Genomic DNA, 16,440 nt, shown 5'->3' with positions numbered 1-16,440 from the left:
AAGTTTTGGTATCGATACTAAAGGTGGGTTCCGAATCAGTTGTCATACCGAAAAGTTTCGGTATCGATACCGATGCTGCGTGGGTTCCAAATCGGCAGTCATACCGTGAAGTTTCGGTATCGATACCAAATAGAATCAAATTGGGATATATACCGTATTCGGTTAAATCGGTATCGATACCGAAATATTTCGGTTAAAAATGTATCAAACGATACGATATCATACGGTATCGCGATCAGCCAGGGCGGTAGCGGTTCAACACTAAGTATTAAAAGAAAAACCAGCGTGTAAAAGAAAAGCCAGCGCGAGCCCTGCTTCACTCTTATATACCTGAATATGCCGATTTATAACCTCACAGCATTTTTCAAATCATTCCGACAGATGAACCGTTGCAATTATATACGGTGTAATTATTTTTGGCTGATTTTTCAGCTTCAATTAGTCTTTGTTACACGTAAATCCGTTCAGTGAATCTTGAAATTCGGGATGTTCGGGATACTGTGCTTTATTGGGATCAGTCGGGCGTAAGTTACTACAAATAAGCGGAACATACGCCCGTTTAATAACAAAGAAAGAACATCCCTTTGCGTCGCGTCATTCAGTCCACTGAACGCGCCTATTCCCTCTATTTCCGCGCCAACAACCGAGAGAGAGAGAGACAGAAAGAGGCGCACAAAGCCTGTTTCCTCTTATCTCGCTCGCATTCGTAGTAGTGTGCCGGACTCGATTTTAGAGCGTAATATAAATAAAAATATTTTAATGATTAAAAATTCGATTTTGGACGCAAATAGACCTGTTTGAAAACACCATTTGTGCACGGTATAAGAAATTTCATTGGCTTTTGATTAAGTCATGTCCTATTTCGAAGGACATGGCTAGGAAATGAACAGTCTCACGAAAGTTAATGGGAAAATGCAAAATGCATCACCGTGACGGTCTTGAAAACTCGAATCAGCCTAACAGTTGATGAAACTCCCAAGTCGTTGAGAATTGAATTATTCATTTTATCTTTATTAAATAAATCATTTATCAAGAGCACGACATACTATAAGCCGTCATAATTGAATATTCAACATGAATCAAACTAATTGTGAATAATTTTAATTTAAGGTGGATGGGTGACGGCTACGTGATTTTTGCAGTAACTATATTTTTCGAAAATTTCAAAAGACGAAACTTGCTTGAAAACAATAATTTTATTATTTTAGAAATATAATTGGGAACGAACCAACATTTTTATACATTTCTATTACGAAAAAAACGTTTGAAGAGTTCATTTTGACTAGCGTGGTGCAGCAGCTGCCGCTGCTGTTGATGTCACGCTGTCAGTTTTGTTTACAAACTTTATAGGTTATGAAGTGAGTTTACTGTCCAAAGTAGTATTGTAGTGGAAGAAAATGAAAAAATGAATGATCAAAAAGTTTACTGGGATAAAAATCGTCGTTTTATAAAAATTTACAAGAAAACGTGGCGAACGACAAAATATGACCAAAAGGTAGAACTGACGTCACATGTGAACGTATATTGAATGCAGCGTTGTCAAACGTTACTGATCCATTTGTCGTGTAATCTGAATGACTTCTCATGAGATGTTTTTTCATATTTCAGTTGATTTTCAACGGTAATGTTAAAAAACTAAAATACTCATGTATTCTTGAATATCCACAAAATACAACGATCGATTTTTTTTTGCAAAATCTTGGATATAACAAACGAAAAAATTCAATAACTTTTCATGTGTGTACGGCTTTCATATGCCGGAGTGATAGGTGTTAGAGAAAGGTTAATATTCAATAATTAATTTGCTGCTAAACTACACGGTAAATAGCGTCGAAATTTTGCAAATCTATCCAGTACGTATTCATTTTTGCCTACCAAAAATATCATCGCGTAATCTTGGATAGCGAATATTCACCCATCGACCTTAAGCTGTTTTTTTTACTTGACAGGAGTAGTCGTTCCTTCATTACCTCTAGAGGACCGGAAAGCCGATATATCAGCTCGCCCTGTGATATGAACTTTGTATATAGTTAATCTGTGATACCAGACACTAATTTGGGCACTTTTCAATGGCAATTTGAACTTCTCAATCTCGGCCCTCTGAGGTTAAATAAAAGAAAATCATTCCATTTAAAGCGATTTTTGCGCGACAATTTGTTTCTTTTTATTTTTGTTCAGAAATCCGCGATCGCATTCGCCGGTTAACGAAAATTATGTTTCGCTCGAAGTTTTGAATTAAATTGATTTTTTTATTACGTGTTTTACGCTAGTTTTATAATCGCTCGTTTCAAAATCAAAATTCGAAAAGATTTGATAATCCCAAAGTGTTTTTGAATTTATATAAGAAAAGATTTTTATTTGATCAATCGTCGCACTATAACCTTGAAATCGTACCGTGTCCTTTTAAATTATCAAAAATTTACCGAAATTACAATAAAATCTGACTCATGCTAGTTTGTTTTCAATTTTAAATTTAAAACTTATGCACAAGAAAAATTTGCAAAATTTACAAAAATCCAATATTATTTACAAGAAAAATCTTCCTTGATTCTCGTTAAGCATAAAAAGTTGAAAAAATAAAGGTTAGGTTAGGAATGCGAAACCCAGACTACGGGATCGAAACGTCGCCGAATCTGTCTAATGTCCGGTGCATTCGCAAGGTTAGGTTATTTACTGTCCGTTACGGAATTCGACCGTCGCCGAACCCTTCCAATATCCCAGGGATCCAGACAAATTAAGGATAAGTGAGTTATAATGTTTTCTAGGATCAGGATGAGTGTTTGAGGACAGCGTTTGCTCTGAGTAAGGTAACTGAGAAAGGGGTTTTCGGGGTAGCTGACAACGAATCTGCATTCAAAATGTTGAAATTCCGAATGGTGAATTCAATATGGCTCAGGATCAATATAATAATGATCCTGAATAATACACTCCACTCGGTCAGCATTGTTTTTTGAATGCTAGTCGCTGTGTTAAATTCACTATTTTTAGGATTTTTAATAGCTTATTTATGATTAAAAAATATTTAGCACTGATTCGCTATCAGCGACTTCGATATCCCCTGAGTACTCACTTACACTTTCACTAAACGATTTTTTTCGTTTTAAAAATTTGTTTATCGCCATATGGAATTCGCCTTTTGAAATTTCGACATTTCGAATGCAAATTCGTTGTCAGTTACCCCGAAAACCTACGAGTACGCGCACTTTCACTTTCAATTAACGATTTTTTTTCACTTGTGGTCTGTCATATTGAAGTTACCATTTTGAATTAAAAAATTTCGAATTCGAATTCGTAATCAGTAGCCTCAAAAACCCCCTAGTATGGATTTGGGTATGGAAATCCAAAAACTTCGAGAGATCATGATTTTTATTTAGTAAATTAGCTATTTTTCAATGTTCCATTATTTATTGAAACTAAATCGACAATGATTTCGTATTATTTCATGTAAGAAATCTTAGACAAGTTAATTGATTAAGTGTCCGACTTTATTCTATCAACAGAACTATTGCATAATGATATTAGCACGTTGTAGTGGAGTGGTGTGTTCCACTCCGCGTCTTGTCCAAATCTGCCCCAGCCCTTCGCGTTGAGACCCGAATCCCTTGCCCTTGGACATAAGGCCCCATTGTACTCCCTAAGCGAGGCGAAGTGTCCTCAGGCATCTCAAGTGCTGGTGATGATATCACCAAACTTCTCGCCTTACGAGATAGCATCGAGCATTGCTTTCATTCATATCGATTCATATTCTCAATTATATGATTGGTAGTACGAAAGTGTTTGAACAATCTTTAACAGAAAATCAAAATTTTTCAAAATTGTTTCCAGAATCGAGATCTACGTGGAAAAGTACGTCAGAACAACATAGTTATAATTTGTCTAGACAATTTGTTTGAACAAATTTTAAACAAATGACAAAAAATAAATTTTTTCAAAATTATTGATTACGAGAAATAATTTATTGCTGATGTTTGTTTCACTGTTTGTTTCAAAAATTTATGTGATATGATGATATGGAGAAAGTATGATGAAAAATTGAAATTGAAGTTTTTTCCAGAATTGTGATCTGACAAGCGGGAAAATAGTGGAATAATTTTGCACAAAATTCGATTAAAATAAATTTTAAATAATTTCAACAACTTGATTTATTTTATAGAACAATTGTTTAAATAATTCAAATAATTTGTTTAAACAATCAGTAGCGACATTTTTATTTGTTTTTTTTTACAAGGAGTTGTGAAATCTTTTTTACAGATGCCTACTAGTCTTGCGAACTACGGGGGTATGTAGAACTCCCAAAAAAAATAGGCCTATCCACTAAACCACCACCTTCTTACTGTCCTCCCCCAGTCAGGAACTGAGATGATATCTCTTCTGACTGGGGGCTCTGTCCGTGTTCGTCTGTTTGTACGGTTCATCTGTATTTTGTAACGTCACGTCACTTCGCCTGTCTAGGCGGACGCCTGTTAGGCAGCCGTCCGCGTTCTTCCGCCTCAATATGTTTTCCGTATTGTAACGTAACGCTCTAACCGACCCGAGTTACCTTCTTCTTCTCTTCCTGAATGGCTATCTCCCATTGGGGGCATGTGCCACGCCCGAGCTACCTTAATGAAAAGGAGCAGGTATGCAAGAAACGAGTGGGGATCAGAAGTTAGAACGACTAAAATTTCGAACAGGCATTCTGTATATCTATGGGTCATTCCATACCAACCCGACCAATCCGTGACCCCGACTATTTTTGATTTTGCTGAAAATTTTCTATTATTTTGTAACTACTGAAAGAAGTCCTTCCAAATTTTATTAAATTGTTTCCCCAACTCATCTGATCACAATAAATTTTTCAAAATTTCGTACAACTTTTTGTGAACGCCCGTAACTTCTTCAATAATAGAGATATCGAAATAGAATAGTAGGTCATTTTTTTCGTCTTAAGTTGTAGTTTTATGAAAAAAATAACAAAATGAATTTTTATACTTTTTTTTTTAGTTTTTAACCAGAAATATTTTTTTTTCAAACTTAGACCGTTTTGATTTTTTTCAAAAAATTCACCACGTTTTAATGGACCTTTTTACACATGCAGAAAAATTTTTAGCTTGTGAAATTCATAACTTGTTACTTCATTTTCTATTTTTTACCTCGTGTCAAGCAATAAAGCGTTTTTCCCCCTTGAATGGACAACGCAAGTAATAGAGAAGAGATATTCCGCTTCATTTTTGTTTTTTTTTTATTGTCTCTACGTCTACGACCTTTTTTGTGGTTATTACGTCATTTCAAAAACGTCCGTTTTTTTACCCTTTTTATTCCCTTTCTAGATTAAATTTTTTTGTCCTCAATTCTGCGAACGAGTCTTCGAAGGTTCTTAGCTTCAATTTTGTAATTGGAAAAATTTATTGCAATCATTTTTTGCAGAATTATCACGTTTTTACAAAAAGAAGACAAATTTTCTAAACTGTCCCGTACCACCAAAACTATTGAGTTTTACAGAATATTCCAAAAATAAAAAAAGTTGCGTTTGTAATTGTTTTAGGTATAGGAATTTTTTAAATATTTTTTTTTAGAAATTTCTTCCTTCATTATTTTTTAAGTAAAACCTCTAGTACATCGAAAGTCGTAACTCGAAAACGATGAGGTTCTTTTTATGAAATTTTGACAGAAAAAGAAATTTGTTTTTGTCCTTTTCCAATTCATTAAAATTTTATCAGACGTTTTTCCAAGATTTTATCAGTAAGGGTTTCAAGATATTTATCAATGAAAAATTCAAATATAAAAATGAATCTTCTTTTACTTTAGATATTCTAGCACGTCTCCAGAGTTCACAAAAAAAAACCGGATCAACGCCGAGAATAAATATTCCAGGTTAAAAAAATTTTAGACAATAATGTGATGAAATTCTAATGAATTAAAAATAAAAAACGATTGTTTATTTCCCTGTTAAAATTTCATTTAACTTTTCTGGATTTTTGTTCGGAAACTTTGCCCCGGTAGTATACGTAACGATTTAAATGTGTTCAATCCGGTTAATATATACGATTGGAATAATTTTGAATCAAATCACTCTACTGCGGTGTCCATTCAAGGAGGAAATACGCTTTTCCGCTTGACACGTGGTAGAAAATAGAAAAAAAAGTACCAAGTTATGAATATCACAAGCTAAAAATTTTTCTACATGTGTAAAAAAAGTCTATGAAAATGTGGTGAATTTTTGAAAAAAATCAAAACGGTCCAAGTTTGAAAAAAAAATATTTTTGGTTAAAAACTAAAAAAAAATTATAAAAATTCATTTTATTATTTTTTTTGTATTTTTTTCATAAAACTACAACTCAAGACGAAAAAAATGACCTACTATTCTATTTCGATATCTCTGTTATTGAAGAAGCTACGGGCGTTCACAAAAAAATTGTACGAAATTTTGAAAAAGCCATTGTGAACAGATGAGTTGGGGAAAAAATCTAAAAAAATTAGGAACGACTTCTTTCAGTAGGTATAAAATAATAGAAAATTTTCAGCAAAATCAAAAATGGTCGGGATCACGGATTGGTTGGTTTGGTATGGAATGACCCCTATATATGCGTATATATTGGGTAATTTTTGAGTAGTAAAAAAAAATATTAAAACAGTAAAAATGGAAGTACCACGAAAAGTATGATTGCACATACGCATGTACATTTTCGGTTTCTCTCACACTCATCGCCATGGGCTCGTCTGATTGGGCGAGGTGAGCGAAAATTGAGAGGGAAATATACGTTGGTAGAGACAGAAATACCTTATACACAGTGTAGGCCTCTTAAGGTCCCCACTCTTACATTTAGTCGTGAGCCCTGACCTACAAGCAGGGTAGGAGCAAGAGAGAGTGGTGGGCACGCACATTTTCGCTTTCTCTTTCTTTCATTTAGGCAGTACTAGTTAGTTAGCCTGCGTTATACGAACGTTGATAAAAGCCCTATTCACTCCAAGCGTGTGGGCGGAGCCAAAAATATAATACTACTGCACTAATAGTATTAGTGTATTCATACATACTGCCAGCGCCACCATAAAGGGGGCTCCTGCGTTTTTGGAGACATACAGAATTATACACTGTGACCAATTTTTCTAATTTGCCTTAAAACCACAAAAGTTTGCCATCTTTTTCTCGTCTCGATTTATTATTTTATTGGGTGCCAGTCGCTCATGCGACTCGAGAGAGAAAGATAGAAAACGGTGACCAGCTATTTCAGCGAGAAAGGACGAGGTAATTCTCAAAAGAAAAGAATTCGAGCACGAAAGAAACTTGTAACTATAAAATGCCAGCCTTTATTTAACAGTTATTTATTAACAATTATTTGATTAACAACTATTTATTTTCTCGATACGGGATAATATTTTTAGTTATCAAATTTAACGTGACAATATGGGTTTTACGCGGGAAAATTCACGAAAGTTTACTGCGAGAACGAGAAAACCGTGGAGCATGTACGCACGCGACGCTCACACTCTTTCGGTCAAGACCTACACGCTGTACACTCTAAAACGAGCCCGTTTCTTTTATATCGTCCCGGGACTACTCGTGGACGAGATATCTAAGATAATGATGATGTTCCTCGCTTCGAAATGACCGCGAACCCGCTAGTCGGTGTCCAGGCCGGACTAATATTGAAATACGCGAATTTGATTTTCTTGACCGCACACAACCGTTCATTCACTCTTTTACAACCTGTTCTACGACCTTCCCGCACCCAAGTGTTCCCGAAAATTCTCATTAATTACTTTCACGACACGAGGGAGATCTCCGCTAACGGCCACGATGCGAAATTCTGTCCGGAATATTTTCACGACCTACAATAACCCGGGAGCCGAGAACACGCGTGACAAAATTCAAGGTTTCAATCAAAGGAAGCACACTTTGAGGCAATCGGTGACCGCGACCGAATATATTATTTCGGGATCCAATATTCAATTTATCTTTATTCAATTAACCGAACGATAGTGACAATAATAATCAGGAAACCCCGAGCTCACTAACCGAGTTCGAAAAGCGAGAGGAGAGGAACTTACAGCGTCCTTAATTTTTGTCGTCCGTCCAGTCGAACACCCAGCGAAAATCTAACGACAATCCACAGGGCAGCGTAACTGCTTCTCCCTTCCCCCCTTGGCTCTCAATACTTCTGAAAATGACCGACAGGTTCGTCGTAATACGAAGTAAGCGTGCAAGCGTGAGACAGGGTCGTTAGTTGTCACCGGTTTAAATTCTTCTTACGGTGGGAATTTCTCTCTTCGTACCCCTAGCTTGCAACTTAATATTTCCGACGATAATTGACCTTTCCCTTTTTATGATCCAAAAGCCCACGATATATCGGGATTATAAAAGAACGATGTTGTTTCTTGACGGCGGGAGAATAGAAGTTTTCGATGTTTTTCCCCTGATTTGAACTTCGCTCAGCGACGGAGAGACGAAACCAACGATGGAAAACGAAGATATCGTAGCTCTCCTAAATCCTTGCTCTGTTCTCGTGGTCTTCCCTGACTTGCAAATCTCACTGGGCAAGAATCGATGAGTGTACGAGCTCTGCTCGAAGTATGTAGACGTGAGATTGCTAACTTCCCTTTTCCAATTTCCCCTCTCGAATCTCGAAAGACTCTGACAATCGTTCTCGCTCCTCCCGCTTCTCAAAAGACTCCATCCATCGCTATCGCTCATAGCATGGAACAAAATAACATTCCCGGTCGTTTGTATTATAAATGCGGAGAAATCTTAACCTAACCGACTCTACGAGATCGCTGTGTGGCCGGGGTGTTAGACGGGAGGGACTCCAGCGTACTTTCGCCTTTTTCTCGTCCTTTTGGGACGATATAAAAAAAAACATCGTTACAACACATACACACGCTCACTTTCAAAGTAGTATGTGTACGTGCACAGAGCGAATAGGGGCAAGTGATAGAAATTGTGCGCGTATATTTTCTCTTCTCTCTTTTTCTTATTGCCAGTTCATGGAAAATATACATCTCAGTAAAGCGTGTGTGAGTTCTGAGTTCAGTAGCGTTACACGAATGATATGAAAACCACGCATGAAACAATAAAATTAAGTGATTTTATGAAAAATTTAAAAATTACAATAAGTGTAACACTTTTTAACAGAGGAAGTAATCCTCTACGAAAAATGACAAAGAAGTTTGTTCATGAAACGAAAAATTTTATTTTTACAGTTTATGAAAAAAAATCTCTCATCGATTCAACTTGAAATGGTGATAGCACCAAAACAATTGTTGTGGTTTTTGTGTGATTTTTTTCTAGAGAGTTATGATACGATGATCAGAGGTCTCAATAGTTTTTATCTTTGAAAAGACGAATTACACTTTCCCAACTTCGCCGTATAGTCCAATCATCTTGACATCAGCTCTATTTATGAACTGTAGAGGTCAGGCAATTTTTTTATCGGATGTTTGGACCTGTAGGAATATAGCCCTAAGTTTCCGTAAAAATCAAAGTTGCATTTTAGTAATAAAATACTATTGAAATATGAAAAACCTTTTTTTCAGTTTATACTTTTGGAATGTGTTCTATCGAAAAAAGTTTCAAATAAAAGTTGTTCATCATGACGTCTTCTATAAAAAAGGTTCTATAAAAATATGAGAAATACGCAATTAATTTTCGTTTTTGTAACCTCAAACAATTGTTTATCAAAATATCGGTTGGAAGTTCATATATGATGGAGGGGAACCGAACCCCTAGAGAATGGTGTAAGATTTATCGAACTGCGAGATATAGTTTAGCAACAATCTGTAATCATTGAAAAACCTTTAGCATTCAATAGAATTTTTCGATGAAGGCTTACAGCGTACAAAAAAATCGAAGAGCTTCGAGTCATTGTGCACAAGCGATATGGAAAATTGTTCTTGTTTAAAATAAATACTGTATTTTGACGTCTTCCGATTTTTTTTTTTTATCAACAAATAGCAATTCTGACTAAAGTTACAAAGGTATCTAAAAAATTTTAGCACTATTATAGAGTATTTTCATAAGTTTAATAATTAAATACTGAGAGACGATATATTTTTGATTTTTATTTTGTTGATTAATTATAAGCGCAACATGTTCATGATATAAGTGTTCGATCAAGATGGCTGATTCTCTCTTATTTTTTGATCGTTCCTTCTTATCCTCTTTCTCTTGATATTGCTTTATTCTCATATCAGTACATACGTAATGCCATTACTCTCATATTCCTACAGTATTCAATGCATTTTCGAAAAGCGAACAATTAAAAATAAAAGTCGAATATGTAATATGATGAGAGGGCGCCCTCACTCCGTTGTACTGCGCGGGCGGTTAAGCTGACAAATTTGATCCATAAAAATGACCGTAGATTAATTTTTTTTTATTTCACGTGTTTTTTTCTCGTGAACTCGATGGTACCCTTAAAAATTATGTTTGCCTCATAGCAAACCCATGATCATTATTTCTACAAATTTTACATATATCAATGCTTGAAAATTATTTCATTATGAATGAGAAAGGGTATCATAAATAAATATTCCCTCCGGTAATGTTTCATTCATTACAATGATGAACTTTAAACTGCTATTTTGAGAAACAATTGATTGCAATCGTAAAAACAAATAGTGAATATTTTTCTTCATTTGCAATTAACCGCCTAATTAGCAATGCTAGCACATTTCTGGTTAGGACTTTTTTCACAGAAGACGTAATGATGAACAATTTTTATTGGAAACTTTTTTCGATAGGACGCGTTCCAAAAGTATTTATTTATAAAAACCAGCTTTTCAATTTTCAACCAATTCTCATTGCTGAATTGCATATTGGATTTTTACAAAAACTCGAGGCTATGTTCTCATAGGTCCAAACAACCTATTAAAAAATTGTCTAATATCTGCACTTCTTGAATAGACAATATGGCTAAAGGTGACTAGACTACTAGGGGACCTCGCGTCTCCCTCGAACATTTTGTGGTACTCTGGGTGTAGAAAGCATGACAAATTTTGAATTCAACAAACTATACAATGTATGAAACATTTTATTCACGTTTCTGTAGTTGCGATATTTCCTTCTTTTCATCTTTATTGACTATCTCCCTCGTTATAGAGAATGGCCAATTTCCATATTTTGGTAAGAAGCCATAGAAAATCACGGTAAATTCTGTGCATTATTATTATATAGGCGTTATTATACTCAAGATTGGTTGATTTACTCTTACTCGTGGACTTAAAGTTTAACTTTTCTTTGAAATTAAACTAATTACCTTTGGCGCAAAAAATAGAGACAAATGATTTCACTCTGAAACAAGAGTAGAACCATATTTCTAGGGGTACAATTTCATATTCACTAGCGGTACTGCGGATACTCCGTATATATTATATCTGTTTGTGGGACTTCACAAAAAATATCGGAATGGAGCTTTGGACCTGAAATAAGCTAATTTTCTCACATAGCAGCGAGTTTTCGATATATTTATAGTTCAAAACCGATCATACCCTCATCGCGGTCGGTATTTGTCTGATTCAAGTAGTATTCCGTTAGAATTCAAAATTGGATTCACAAGCATTAAAATCTTAGCCAATAAAATAATACATCTGAAAACAACGATAAAAACTTCACATTACAAAGAGTTCTTCACTGCCATTGTTAATGTGCATTTTTTCCAATGGGATTCTAGATTATCCGAGAGAACAGATTCTCTTTGGAGCGGTGTAGCGAAACACATCAACGAGTACATCAATCCTCTGTACGCGTGTAATCGTTACAAAGATGATAGCAATAAAGTTTTGCAACCGAAACTCTCGCCGCAGAGTATAACGTAAGTTTTAAAAAATAAGTATCTATTTAATATTATTTGAGCAAGTGTTATTATATTCATTGATTCTTGTTTGTACGTTTTCATTTTTTAAATGTACTAATATACATTTTTTTCTAAATGCTTACCCCCATTGATAGTCTCTGGCGAGGCCTCTACTTTAGATTCGAGAGTGGTGTTCATCCTCGTGAAACTTGGCAAGACGTTTTACTAACTACTCATGACCACTCTTTCTCTTTGGAAGATCACGTCAAATTGCTTCTGAAGCATGTTGATTCTCTGAGAAACTTAATCGACGTGAAAACGTCGCGAAGCAAGAGTACCCAAGACCAGTATAATTATGACTATACCATCGATAATGATCATTCGCCAAATAAAACCATCGAGGACCAAAGGAATGATGAAACAATAGTGAAGGATAGTATGATGATTGAACAATTGGAGAGCGAATTGAAGAGTGTTGCCCTAGAATGGAAATCATCGAGAAAAATCGATGAATGCATTTGCTCAACGATGTTTGACGTTTTTAGTAAAAAGGTGAATTTCACAAAATGAAATTGTCTCATTATCTATTTACAATAAAATTCAAATGATGCAGGCTTGATATAACTTATCGAGATTTTTAAGTTTATCAAACAAGTTGAAGTCAAGATCGTAAAAAGCCATTGAGAGTACGTTTTTCAAATATTGAAAGTAAATGCTTCTGATAGTAATGAAAGATTGGAAAATTTAGATATCTTTATTCTAAATTCTATACTACTAGATCTAAAATTAAAATAACAGCGTTCATAATTCGAATGATTACGGCTATATATTTTGTGAAAATAAAAAAAATCTTTTTTAATCGAGTCGTAGAAATTAGTTTTAACCGGTTAACTGGTATAGTAAAAAAAAGTCAGGCCTATTTTGGTAATTGGTCAAATGGGTATAAAGGGTGATTCTTATTCGGGGTTGAATTTTTTTTCAAATTCCCCCCCGCCCCTCTGGTTCGATTCAAAATCACTAAAAAAGACACTACGAAAAATCTGGGGTCAGTAAAAAGTGGGAAAGGGTGTTGACAAGTCCGGTCATCGTTTTTACTTCAATCGAATTTGTGTTTGCTTTATCTTTGGCTGCTATTATTTTTCTATCTACAAATCACGTCGAGCCCTCCCAGTGTATTTGAAACTCTTGTCAATCGTCATTAAGAACAACCATTTAAGTATTTATGTAACATATAGTCGTTGAAAATTGAAACTACGTTATGCGTATTGTTCAATTCTAAGAAGTAAGCACGTCATGCGTCCACCTCTAATTGTTACAACTAATTATCTCTGTCTGCGATGCATTATTTTCTCGTATGCCCAGGAGTTAATCATCAGATGATTTTTTATTCTCTGCTTCTGAATTTCGATAATAGACAATTTTTCTATCGTTTTTCTATTCGTGGAGAGAATCATATTTTCTAAAATTTCTAGATCATTTCTTTGATATTTTCTTCATAACCTGGAGGAAAAACGGTACTGTTATATGCCATTACTGAATTTATGTCTGTCGTTTCCGGGATCCATTGCTCAATAATAGCCTTTTTTCAGCGTCAATGAAACAAAATAATTTTGTTTCATTGACTTATGTCAGCTTATCGAGAATAATGAAAGTGATGTATCTGAGAAGCAACCTCAAGAGGATGTCTTTGCTCTGTTTAAATACGGAGCTCGATGTACTTTGTTGTCATCATTGTTTCATTTGTTGTCATCGGTGTTTTGATGTGAATTCTGAGGAATTTCTTTTTAACGTGATAGTCAGACGCTATGTTGAGAGACACGAAATAAAAGATTTGTTTTGAGAACTTGTTTGTCAATAGATAGTCGAACGTATAATGCCTAAAGACTTTTTGATGAATAATTCGCAATAAGATGCTATTCCAGAACTATCGAGTGTTCTATGTCGGCATTTCATATGAAAGTTATAAAAGATTTAAGATTATTTAAGGAGATTAATATTTGAGGATAGAATTTGTAATTAAGGTGGCTTGGACTATGAGGAGGGAACTTATAAAATATCAGAAAGACTATCGTGCTAGCTGGACGTTGTACCAGGAGATACGATATCCGGAACGAGAAGGGCTTTCCCAAGGTAGTGTAATAGTTAGACCCTATGCCGCAGAGACTATAATAGGAAGAAAGATTGGAATAAAATGATAGGTAACTGGCCACAGCAGAAAAACATATATAATAATATGTTATATAAATGTTATATAATAATGTGTCAATACGTAGGTCACTCGGTAGGCCTTGTCGTTTTACTATAAAATTTTATTGTTTTTCAAAATACCGTCACTTAACACGCACTTATTCATACGCTCAAACCAGTTATCAAACCAGAGATTCCACTTCTCTTCTGGGATCGAAGCACCACATTCTTCCCAAGCAACCAAAATCTCTTCATCTGAATAAAACTTGCGCCCTTTTAGTTGGTTCTTTACGTACGGGAAGAGTGCGAAATTGCAGGACGCTTGGTCGGGACTGTAGGACTGTAGGGCGGGTGATCTAAGAGTCCAATACCGGAAGACGCCAGAAATTCCACAGTTTGCCTAGTGCGATGAGCATGCCAAGTGTGCGTTGAGCAAGCCAAGTCATGATTCAGCAGCCAAGTGTGCAGTTGACGCTTTGGTCGCAATTCTTTAAGCGTACTCATTAGCGGGATCAGACATGATTGAATATACCATTCTGCAGTAACAGTGCGTTGTGTATCTAATGAAATTGTTTTGATTATGCCGCGACGACCAAAAAAAACTACGATCATTTTTTTTTGACTGAACGTGACTGCTTAGGCATGGTTGGATAGTCTTCATTTTCAAAAACCCATACGCGACTTTTAGATTTCGTTGGAACATCATAATAATATAACCACGTTTCCGTTACAATTGCAGAAACCTCAGAAGAACGTCCTGATTTAAATTTAGTATGCATCTTTTTGCACCAATTTACTCGACAGTTTCTTTGTTCGTCAGTCAGTTTGTGTGGAACAAAAAGTGTACAAACTTTGCGTACCTGCAAATAGTCATGTAAAATTTTATTTACAGCCCATGCAGAAATGTTTCCTCAATTTGCTTGTATGTGATTCTGCGGCTTTCTTTAATCAGTTTTTCAACAGCTGCCGCTGTTTCGGTAGTAGTCACTTCACTCGGCCGGCCCGGACGCGAATCGTCTTCTAAGTCAAACGCACCTCTTTCAAACTGTTTATACCATCGCTCGACAGTCCTGAAAGATGGTGCTGTATCACCCAATATACGGTTCATTTCTTCGTAACATTGTTTACGAGACAGCTGACGTTGAAAATTGTAATAAATTAAAATAAACAGATAACTTGTAATAATGAAGCTGAATAACAGGACTTACCTAGTGACCTACGTATAAAATGCCTTTTTTTGAAACGATTCGGACTTATAGACACCATTTTCCATTATCCCACTGACCACAGCTTTTTGGTGGTATCTTTTTTAGTGATTTGGAATCGAACCAGGTCGCGAATTTAAAAAAAAAAAATTCAACCTGAAATCCTAGGGTACAGTGCATATATTACGGTAGTTCAAAAAAATCGACTATTTTTATTTTTTCAAAGCTTGTGTTTCAATTTTTGCAGTGAGGGGAAAAAAGATGCCTGACGAAATTTGAATTAAAAAAAAAATTTTTTAGAGGTCGCTCATCGTGATTTTCTATTTTCCATTTAAATAACACGGAGAAGCAGGGTTGCAAAATTTGTAATGAAAAAGTATCACTCATTACTTTTTGAATTTGTAATGGAAATGAAATCCATCACTTATTACTTTAAACTTTGTAATGGAAAAAAAATTCCATTACTCATTACTTTGAATTTTGTAATGAAAAAAAATTCCATCACTCATTACTTTGCATTTTATAATGGAAAAAAATTCCATCACTCATTACTTTGAATTTTGTAATGGAAAAAAATTCTATCACTCATTAACTATGAATTTTGTAAAGTGAAAAATTTTTTTTACTCATCACATTGCATTTAGCAATGGTATCAAATTTGTATCAGACATTGCAGTACATTTTTTAAGTAAGGGTTTTTACCGTGGATCAAACTGACCCAATGGTCGTAATGACGTGTTACTCGGCTACCAGTCGGTGTAACGTTGTTCGTACCAGGAAAAAATGACCCGATGGCAGTTGCAACGTGTTACTGGACTACCTGTGCGTGGACAAGTACACGTCTTGAATGCGATTATTATTATTATTTTCAACTAGAATATGTAAACGTAATATAATATGTAAACATTTGTCGAAACGTATTCCACTCGTGATTTTTTGCCAACTTTATTTTTTCTTCTCTATTGTTTAATAAAGATAAATCTGACTAAGCTTCAACATTTTTCGGCAGATGTTTTGGCTTTTCGAAGAATTGTACGGCGCTAGAAAAAGACGATAATCCATTATCACTGACATTATCTGAAGCAAAAGAAAAATCTCTCCCGAATTGGTTCTGGTTCCTTATCCGCGAATCATAGCGTAGCAGCAAAGCAAACCTGTAGAATCTCAATGTTACGTCGATGGATTTTTTTTATACTTTCGGCCACTCTAAGCGTTTCAAATTAAAAATAAATAGCTCGTAATATTGACTATTTTCCGATTCATTACCTAATGAAATCTCG

General features: G+C 35.2%; 1 protein-coding gene across 3 annotated transcripts in view; it reads left to right on the top strand.

Moving 5' to 3' along the window:
• Mtmr6 (Myotubularin related protein 6) overlaps positions 1-16,440 on the top strand; it is an 83,847-nt gene that overhangs the window by 7,316 nt on the left and 60,091 nt on the right. For 2 of the 3 annotated variants that reach the window (XM_043411903.1, XM_043411905.1), the window contains exons 9-10: positions 11,646-11,786; positions 11,924-12,320. In XM_043411903.1, coding sequence (XP_043267838.1) covers positions 11,646-11,786; positions 11,924-12,320 — 538 coding nt within the window. Of the gene's footprint in view, positions 1-7,111; positions 7,226-11,645; positions 11,787-11,923; positions 12,321-16,440 lie in introns of all 3 variants that reach the window. The other variant, XM_043411904.1, reaches the window with a different exon arrangement.

Source organism: Venturia canescens, chromosome 2 (genome assembly GCF_019457755.1).
Source record: "Venturia canescens isolate UGA chromosome 2, ASM1945775v1, whole genome shotgun sequence".
Taxonomy (NCBI): domain Eukaryota; kingdom Metazoa; phylum Arthropoda; class Insecta; order Hymenoptera; family Ichneumonidae; genus Venturia; species Venturia canescens.
This window is presented reverse-complemented; position numbering and strand designations above follow the sequence as displayed.